The 11573-nt window shown below is 36.5% G+C and overlaps 1 protein-coding gene across 1 annotated transcript in view; it reads right to left on the bottom strand.

Annotated features, from left to right (window-relative positions):
- LOC110441870 overlaps positions 1-11320 on the bottom strand; it is a gene marked incomplete at its 3' end in the record, with an annotated part of 31663 nt that extends 20343 nt beyond the window's left edge. Inside the window, exon 1 of the mRNA XM_021485151.1 lies at positions 11258-11320. Within this exon, the coding sequence (XP_021340826.1) occupies positions 11258-11310 (53 nt within the window). The remainder of the gene's footprint in view (positions 1-11257) is intronic.
- Positions 11321-11573: the final 253 nt, after the last annotated feature.

The raw sequence follows: 11573 nt of genomic DNA, 5'->3' as shown, positions 1-11573 counted from the left end.
AAACCAGTGCTATTAAAACCACCCTCACCATTCATATTTTTGCTAGTGATACTGCTTCTACAACCATAACCAGTACTATTACAACCACCCTCATCATTAATATTGCTGGTGATACTGCTTCTACAACCAAAGTCACGGCTATACCAACCATCCTCACCATTAATATTGCTAATGATACTGCTTCTACAACCAAAACCACCCACGACTATTACAACCACACTCACCATTAATATTTGTAGTGATACTGCTTCTACAACCAAAACCAGTGCTATTAAAACCACCCTCACCATTAATATTTTGCTAATGATACTGCTTCTACAACTAAAACCACGACTATAACAACCACCCTCACCATTAATATTGCTAGTGATACTGCTTCTACAACCAAAACCAGTACTATTTAAACCACCCTCACGATTAATATTGCTAGTGATACTGCTTTTACAACCAAAACCACGACTATTACAACCACCTTCACCATTAATATTGCCGGTGATACTGCTTCTACAACCAAAACCATGACTATTACAACAACGTTCACCATTAATATTGCTAGTGATACTGCTTCTACAACTTAAACCAGTGCTATTAAAACCACCCTCACCATTTATATTGCTAATGATACTGCTTCTACAACCAAAACCAGTACTATTTAAAACACCCTCACTATTAATATTGCTAGTGATACTGCTTTTACAACCAAAACCACGACTATTACAACCACCTTCACCATTAATATTGCCGGTGATACTGCTTCTATAACCAAAACCATGACTATTACAACAACGTTCACCATTAATATTGCTAATGATACTGCTTCTACAACTTAAACCAGTGCTATTAAAACCACCCTCACCATTAATATTTTGCTAATGATACTGCTTCTACAACCAAAACCACCCACGACTATTACAACCACCCTCACAATTAATATTGCTGGTGATACTTCTTCTACTTACAACCACCCACGACTATTACAACCACCCTCACCTTTAATATTGTTAGTGATACTGCTTCTACAATCAAAACCACGACTATTGCAACCACCCTCACCATTAATCTTGCTAGTGATACTGCTTTTACAACCAAAACCACGACTATTACAACCACCCTCACAATTAATATTGCTAGTGATACTGCTTTTACAGTTAGAACAAGGACTATACCAACTATCCTCACCGTTAATATTGCTGGTGATACTGCTTCTACAACCAACCCACGGCTATTACAACCACCCTCACAATTATTATTGCTAATGATACTGCTTCTACAACCAAAACCAGGACTATTAAAACCACCCTCACGATTAATATCGCTAGTGATACTGCTTTTACAACCAAAACCACGACTATTGAAACCAATCTTACTATTAATATTGCTGGTGATACTGCTTCTACAATTAAAACACACCTATTACAACCACCCTCACCACTAATATTGCTAGTGATACTGCTTTTACAGTTAGAACAAGGACTATACCAACTATCCTCACCGTTAATATTGCTGGTGATACTGCTTCTACAACCAACCCACGGCTATTACAACCACCCTCACAATTATTATTGCTAATGATACTGCTTCTACAACCAAAACCACGACTATTGCAACCAATCTCACCATTAATATTGCCAGTGATACTGCTTCTACAACCAAAACCACCCACGACTATTACAACCACCCTCACCTTTAATATTGCTAGTGATACTGCTTCTAATATTGCTAATGATACTGCTTCTACAACCAAAACCACGACTATTGCAACCAATCTCACCATTAATATTGCCAGTGATACTGCTTCTACAACCAAAACCAGTACTATTAAAACCACCCTCACGATTAATATCGCTAGTGATACTGCTTTTACAACCAAAACCACGACTATTAAAACCACCCTCATCATTAATATTGCTAGTGATACTGCTCATCATTAATATTGCTGGTGATACTGCTTCTACAACCAACCCACGGCTATTACAACCACCCTCACAATTATTATTGCTAATGATACTGCTTCTACAACCAAAACCAGTACTATTAAAACCACCCTCACGATTAATATCGCTAGTGATACTGCTTTTACAACCAAAACCAGTACTATTAAAACCACCTCACGATTAATATCGCTAGTGATACTGCTTTTACAACCAAAACAACGACTATTACAACCACCCTCATCATTAATAATGCTGGTGATACTGCTTCTACAACCAAACAAAACCCCAACTTTTACAACCACCCTAAATTTTGCTAATGATACTGCTTCTACAACCAAAACCAGTGCTATTAAAACCTCCCTCACCATTTATATTGCTAATGATACTGCTTCTACAACCAAAACTAGTGCTATTAAAACCACCCTCACCATTCTTATTTTTGCTAGTGATACTGCTTCTACAACCAAAACCAGTACTATTTAAACCACCCTCACTATTAATATTGCTAGTGATACTGCTTTTACAACCAAAACCACGACTATTACAACCACCCTCACCATTAATACTGCTAGTGATACTGCTTCTACAACTTAAACCAGTGCTATTAAAACCACCCTCACCATTTATATTGCTAATGATACTGCTTCTACAACTAAAACCACGACTATTGCAACCACCCTCACCATTAATACTGCTAGTGATACTGCTTCTACAACCAAAACCAGTACTATTAAAACCACCCTCACGATTAATATCGCTAGTGATACTGCTTTTACAACCAAAACCACGACTATTACAACCAACCAAAGTCACGGCTATACCAACCATCCTCACCATTAATATTGCTATTGATACTGCTTCTACAACAAAAACCACCCACAACTATTACAACCACCCTCAAAATTAATATTGCTGGTGATACTGCTTCTACAACCAAAACCAGTACTATTAAAACCACCCTCACCATTAATATTTTGCTAGTGATACTGCTTTTCCAACCATAACCAGTACTAATACAACCATCCTCATCATTAATAATGTTGTTGATACTGCTTCTACAATCAAAACCAATGCTATTAAAACCACCCTCACCATTATTATTTTGCTAGTGAGACTGCTTTTCCAACCATAACCAGTACTAATACAACCATCCTCATCATTAATAATGTTGTTGATACTGCTTCTACAACCAAAACCAGTACTATTAAAACCACCCTCACCATTAATATTTTGCTAGTGATACTGCTTTTCCAACCATAACCAGTACTAATACAACCATCCTCATCATTAATAATGTTGTTGATACTGCTTCTACAACCAAAGTCACGGCTATACCAACCATCCTCACCATTAATATTGCTAATGATACTGCTTCTACAACCAAAACCACCCACGACTATTACAACCACCCACGACTATTACAACCACCCTCACAATTAATATTGCTGGTGATACTGCTTCTACAACCAAAACCACGGCTATACCAACCACCCTAACCTTTAATATTGCTGTTGATACTGCTTCTACAACCAAAACCAGTACTATTAAAACCACCCTCACGATTAAATTTGCTAGTGATACTGCTTCTACAACCAAACAAAACCTCAACTTTTACAACCACCCTAACCATTAATATTGCTGGTGATACTGCTTCTACAACCAAAACCACGGCTATTACAACCACCCTCAAAATTAATATTGCTAGTGATACTGCTTCTACAACCAAAGTCACGGCTATACCAACCATCCTAACCATTGATATTGCTGGTGATACTGCTTCTACAACCAACCCACTGCTATTACAACCACCCTCACAATTATTATTGCTAGTGATACTGCTTCTACAACCTAAACCACGACTATTACAACCACCCTCACAATTAATATTGCTAGTGATACTGCTTCTACAATCAAAACCAATACTATTACAACCACACTAACCATTAATATTGCTGTTGATACAGCTTCTACAACCAAACCCTCGGCTATTACAACCACCCTTACGATTAATATTGCTAGTGATACTGCTTCTACAACCAAACAAAACCTCAACTATTACAACCACCCTAAGCATTAATATTGCTGGTGATACTGCTTCTACAACCAAAACCAGTACTATTAAAACCACCCTCACAATTAATATTGCTAGTGATACTGCTTCTACAACCAAACAAATCCTCAACTATTACAACCACCCTAACCATTAATATTGCTGGTGATACTGCTTCTACAACCAAAACCACGGCAATTACAACCACCCTCACAATTTATATTGGTAGTGATACTGCTTCGACAACCAAAGTCACGGCTATACCAACCATCCTCACCATTAATATTGCTGGTGATACTCATTAATATTGCTAGTGATACTGCTTCTACAACCATAACCAGTCCTATTACAACCACCCTCATCATTAATCTAATGATACTGCTTCTACAACCAAACCCACCCACGACTATTACAACCTCCCTCTCCTTTAATATTGCTAGTGATACTGCGTCTACAACCAAAACCACGACTATTACAACCACTCTCACCTTTAATATTGCTAGTGATACTGCGTCTACAACCAAAACCACGACTATTACAACCACCCATGACTATTACAACCACCCTCACCTTTAATATTTCTAGTGATACTGCTTCTACAAACAAAACCAGTACTATTAAAACCACCCTCACAATTAATAATGCTAGTGATACTGCTTCTACAACCAAAACCACGGCTATTACAACCACCTTCACAATTAATATTGCTAGTGATACTGCTTCTACAATCAAAACCACGACTATTACAACCACCCTCACAATTAATATTGCTGGTGATACTGCTTCTACAACCAAAACCACCCACGACTATTACAACCACCCACGACTATTACAACCACCCTAACCATTAATATTGGTAGTGATACTGCTTCTACAACCAAAACCAGTACTATTACAACACCACGGCTATACCAACCACCCTAACCTTTAATATTGCTGTTGATATTGCTTCTACAACCAAAACCAGTACTATTAAAACCACCCTCGCGATTTCTATTGCTAATGATACTGCTTCTACAACCAAACCCACCCACGACTATTACAACCACCCACGACTATTACAACCAACCTCACAATTAATATTGCTGGTGATACTGCTTCTACAACCAAAACCAGTACTATTACAACCGATCTCACCATTAATATTGCTAGTGATACTGCTTCTTCAACCAAAACTGATACTGCTTCTACAACCAAAGTCACGGCTATACCAACCATCCTCACCATTAATGTTGCTAATGATACTGCTTCTACAACCAAAACCACGACTATTACAACCAATTTCACCCTTAATATTGCTAGTGATACTGCTTCTACAATCAAAACCAGTGCTATTAAAAACACCTTCACCATTAATATTTTGCTAGTGATACTGCTTCTACAACCATAACCAGTACTATTACAACCACCCTCATAATTAATATTGCTGTTGATACTGATTCTACAACCAAAGTCACGGCTATACCAACCATCCTCACCATTAATGTTGCTAATGATACTGCTTCTACAACCAAACCCACCCACGACTATTACAACCACCCACGACTATTACAACCTCCCTCACAATTAATATTGCTGGTGATACTTCTTCCCCAACCAAACCCACGACTATTGCAACCAATCTCACCATTGATATTGCTAATGATACTGCTTCTACAACCAAAACCACGACTATTACAACCAATTTCACCCTTAATATTGCTAGTGATACTGCTTCTACAACCATAACCAGTACTATTACAACCACCCTCATCATTAATATTGCTGGTGATACTGCTTCTACAACCAAAACCACACCTATTACAACCACCATCAACATTAATATTGCATGCGATACTGCTTGTACAAACAAAACCACGACTATAACAGCCACCCTCAATATAAATATAGCTATATATATTGCTTCTAGAACTAAAACCCAACTATTACAACCACCCTCATAATTAATATTGCTGTTGATACTGATTCTACAACCAAAGTCACGGCTATACCAACCATCCTCACCATTAATGTTGCTAATGATACTGCTTCTACAACCAAAACCACCCACGAATATTTCAACCACCCTCACAATTAATATTGCTGGGGATACTTCTTCGACCACCAAAACCGCGACTATTGCAACCAATCTCACCATTAATATTGCCACTGATACTGCTTCTACAACCAAAACCACGACTATTGCAACCAATTTCACCATTAATATTGCTAGTGATGCTGCTTCTACAACCAAAACCACCCACGACTATTACAAGCACCCACGACTATTACAACCACCCTCACAATTAAGATTGCTGGTGATACTGCTTCTACAACCAAAACCTCAACTAGTACAACCAATACAACCAATCTTACTATTAATATTGCTGGTGATACTGCTTCTACAATCAAAACCAGTGCTATTAAAAACACCTTCACCATTAATATTTTGCTAGTGATACTGCTTGTCCAACCATAACCAGTACTAATACAACCATCCTCATCATTAATAATGTTGTTGATACTGCTTCTACAACCAAAGTAACGGCTATACCAACCATCCTCACCATTAATGTTGCTAATGATACTGCTTCTACAACCAAAACCACCCACGACTATTACAAGCACCCACGACTATTACAACCACCCTCACAATTAAGATTGCTGGTGATACTGCTTCTACAACCAAAGTCACGGCTATACCAACCATCCTCACCATCCCTATTGCTAATGATACTGCTTCTACAACCAAAACCATGACTATTGCAACCAATCTCACCATTAATATTGCCACTGATACTGCTTCTACAACCAAAACCACCCACGAATATTACAACCACCCACGACTATTACAACCGCCCTCACAATTAATATTGCTGGTGATACTTCTTCCCCAACCAAACCCACGACTATTGCAACCAATCTCACCATTGATATTGCTAATGATACTGCTTCTACAACCAAAACCACCCACGAATATTACAACCACCCTCACAATTAATATTGCTGGTGATACTTCTTCTACAACCAAAACCACGACTATTGCAACCAATCTCACCATTAATATTGCCAGTGATACTGCTTCTACAACCAAAACCACGACTATTGCAACCAATCTCACCATTGATATTGCTAATGATACTGCTTCTACAACCAAAACCACGACTATTGCAACCAATCTCACCATTAATATTGCTAGTGATACTGCTTCTACAACCAAAACCACGACTATTGCAACCAATCTCACCATTAATATTGCTAGTGATACTGCTTCTACAACCAAAACCACGACTATTGCAACCAATCTCACCATTAATATTGCTAGTGATACTGCTTCTACAACCAAAACCACGACTATTGCAACCAATCTCACCATTAATATTGCTAGTGATACTGCTTCTTCAACCAAAACCACGACTATTGCAACTAATCTCACCATTAATATTGCTAGTGATACTGCTTCTACAACCATAACCAGTACTATTACAACCACCCTCATCATTAATATTGCTGTTGATACTGCTTCTACAACCAAAGTCACGGCTATACCAACCATCCTCACCATTAATATTGCTAGTGATACTGCTTCTACAACCAAAACCAGTACTATTGCAACCAATCTCACCATTAATATTGCTAGTGATACTGCTTCTACAACCAAAACCACGACTATTGCAACCAATTTCACCATTAATATTGCTAGTGATACTGCTTCTACAACCAAAACCACGACTATTGCAACCAATCTCACTATTAATATTGCTAGTGATGCTGCTTCTACAACCAAAACCACGACTATTGCAACCAATCTCACCATTAATATTGCTAGTGATACTGCTTCTACAACCAAAACCAGAACTATTAAAACCACCCTCACGATTAATATTGCTAGTGATACTGCTTCTAAAACCAAACAAAACCACGACTATTACAACCACCCTCACCATTAATGTTGCTGGTGATACTGCTTCTACAACCAAAACCACGACTATTGCAACCAATCTCACCATTAATACTGCTAGTGATACTGCTTCTACAACAAAACAAAACCACGACTATTACATTCACCCTCACCATTGATATTGCTGGTGATACTGCCTCTTCAACCAAAATCACGACTATTACAACCACCCTCACCATTAATATTGCTGGTGATACTGCCTCTTCAACCAAAATCACGGCTATTACAACCACTTTGCCATTAATATTGCTTGTGATACTATTTCTACAAAAGCCACGACTTTCATGAATTCTTCTGCATAAAATCACATGCAAAGCTTGAAAAAGAACATATGTCTGATTTGTTTTATGAAAATTCGTGCTAAATGACTTAACGCCATTTTGTTGAATACTCAATATTAATTGAAGTTTTATCGAATGAAGTTATTAGGAAATACCCGTAACTTTTCTTACACTTTAGAGGATATTGTTTTTTATAAATTAGGCACAAACATGTATTTTAATTGTTGAACTATAAATGTGAGTGTGTGGTGTAGAGCACAGCGTATTAAAAAGGGATGTAAAGAGGAGGGAAATAGAATAATTATGTTCATTGAAACAAAAATCTAGTCCTAGACTATAAGCATATTCAGCCATATCTTTACAAAATCAAAATCAAATACGAAAACAGGCCGGTTGCTGAATAGGTTGTATGTATATTAAATGGAGGATTTCAATTTTACTTTTGAGGTAAAACCATGGTGAGTAAAAAATTATTGGAGATGGTGGAAAAAGGTATCGTTATGTTTACAGATGGTGGTCATGGTTGTGCAAATGACAAACAGTCCTACACGGTATCGCCTAGTATAACTACAAACGAGACAAAATGTTGGGGTCAATTACTAGAAATCAAGTGGAAACAATGACGGTAACGGAGAGAGAAAATATGGGATGTAAATAAACGGAGCAACGTAATATAACGGATGTAGAAGATAGTGTAATAACAGACGCCTCATGGAAGTGATTATAGTGGAGGTGAGAGTGTAAAGGTCAACCAGGATAATTATGACTACATAACATCGGAGTCCCTCGGGGTAGTTCCAGTCTAGTGAAAGCCGGTTATTAAAGAAACTAAGTGGTTTACGAAAGACCTATAGAAACACAGATTAATTTGAATGTTAACACAGAACAAGAAATTTGCCTCGGGTAATTTCCTTTGTAATTAACGGTTTCAAAGGGAATGGCATAGATACAATGGCTACTGTGTTCTTATCGAAAGGACAATGTCACACATGAATATTAAATAGCATCTAGTTGGAATAAGGAACACACTTGAAAAACATGTTTAAATATTATTCATAATCAGCTTTCGGCAAAAGCTTCTTTTTTTTTTTAATTTGAACGCTAAAAAAATACAAAAAAAGCAACTAAATCGGAACTCTTTTATATAAGTTTTACTGTACAGTGGATATAAGCTGCATGTGATGTACAGAAGTTGTACCCATCTGGTTAAGTTGTGACTATTGTGTTGTTGTATACGTTACTTCCTCCTTTAACAATCTAAGAGATGTTTGTAGGTATCTCTCTATTCCCGTCTTTCGTCCTACATTACCTCTCACTTTATACAATATTGAAATATGTTGTTTTTGTCATTTGTTGTCATTTGTTGCCATTTGTTGTCATTTGTATGCATTGTTGTGATTATTTTCTTGTGTTGCTCATCGAACTTTCTATCAGAGAAACATATTTGAAGAAGTCTCCTGACTTGTTAAAGGAGTTTTTCACATTTTTGAACGTTATATTATATATTTGTTCCGTGGCAATACTGATATAATATGTTTAGGCTGAAATGGTATTCCATGATAGATGTATTATCAATACCTCAAACAACAGGTTATCTCCATAGAATTAATGATAAATTAAGTGAATTATTAAATAAACAATACGACAATGTAACCAATAACGAAATTAATGACATTGTAAATTCAATTAGTGAATTGTTCAAAGGCTCTGCTAAGCAGGTTTTAGGTAGCAACAATGCTTACAGGAAAAAGAGGTTGAGGTGTGATAATAAGCCTTGGTTTAATAGGGAATGCCACTTAAACAGAGTTGAATTTAATAAAGCCAATGCCATATTTCACAAAGTAAATAATTTTATAAATAAAACTAATCACAATAGAGCTAGTAAAGTTTATAGAAAATACATTATAACAAAAGTTACAGAAATTATCAGGAGAAATTGTCAAACGAGTTAAGATATACTGCTAGAATGGATTCAAAACAATTCTGCAATATTTTGAATAAATGTGACGGATCTGTAAAGAAAGGTAATGCTGATATATGTATTACTGAATTATATAAATACTTTAAGGATCTGAACAAGTCTGTTCATGATGATGACGATTTTGAGCTGAAAAATCATGATAATAGTATTTTTAATGATTATCTGAATGGTGAAATCACCGCTGATGAAATAAAAATTTCTTTAATCGATTTAAAAATAGTAAAGCCTCTGGTATAGATCAAATCTTAAATGACTATCTAAAAAGTACAATGGATGGATTGTTACCTATTTATCAAAGAATATTTAACCTTATTTTGAATACTGCGTCTATACCAGATGCGTGGGAGATTGGTATTATAAAACCAGTATATAAAAACAAAGGCGATCCCAAAGATCCGGATAATTATAGAGCGATCACTTTGGTCTAGTGCCTCGGCAAAGTGTTCACTTCGGTTATCAATAATAAAATAGAGAGAAACATATACCAAAATATTATTTTACTGATCCGAGTCAAATAAAAATGCAAGGATTGTAGATTCCTAGTAAAGCTTGACAAAGTATTAACTTAATTTCTGTACAAGGTTGTGTTCCTTCTCTATGTAACTATGTCAATGTTGTAACTGTGTACTTATCATCACACGTCATGTATCATATTTACTATAGGTGTGTGACCTCTTGTTACAACTTCACATCCAGACAAACAGGAACAAAGGAAGACATAAATGGCATTCAACACATACAGTAAATAAAATTATAATTGTCTGGCTATATATATTTCCGTTTTGTATACCGTATAACGGGATATTTACTCGGGCTTAAATTGAGACGTTTTGACCAACAATATAAAATGTAAGGCACACGGATCATACTTCCGCATTCAAGTTATTGACCCGCAAAATCGAGAAAATATCATCCCCACAGATATATCCTGGTATACGGTATTACTCCATCAAATACCTATCATCAATCATAAAAAATATACGTTCATTACAATCGATTTTTTGATTAAGGTGTACAATGTAAAGATAACAATGTAAGAATCAACCACTTTGAAATAATAAACAAACCTACCCTGAGTAAATCACAAACCCGATTCCTACGATCTTCTCCTGTTGTAAATTCATACAGACGGAGTACACGATTGGGTATATAACATCGAGCCAGTCACACTAAAAGGGCACCGCTCACTATTTCAATTACATCTCGTAACACAGATAAAGACATTGCCCTGCAGATATATACATACTGGTAAAATGCAAGTACCTGCGGCCTAGACAGAAACACTTCAATGGACATATACTCTTGAATCAATCTGTTTCGCCATATTGTCTGTTTTTCTTTAACAGTCGTTACCACAGTTTGTTAGAATTGAATCCTGTTATTCTGA

This window comes from Mizuhopecten yessoensis, unplaced genomic scaffold, assembly GCF_002113885.1.
Source record: "Mizuhopecten yessoensis strain PY_sf001 unplaced genomic scaffold, ASM211388v2 scaffold716153, whole genome shotgun sequence".
In the NCBI taxonomy this organism is placed as follows: domain Eukaryota; kingdom Metazoa; phylum Mollusca; class Bivalvia; order Pectinida; family Pectinidae; genus Mizuhopecten; species Mizuhopecten yessoensis.
This window is presented reverse-complemented; position numbering and strand designations above follow the sequence as displayed.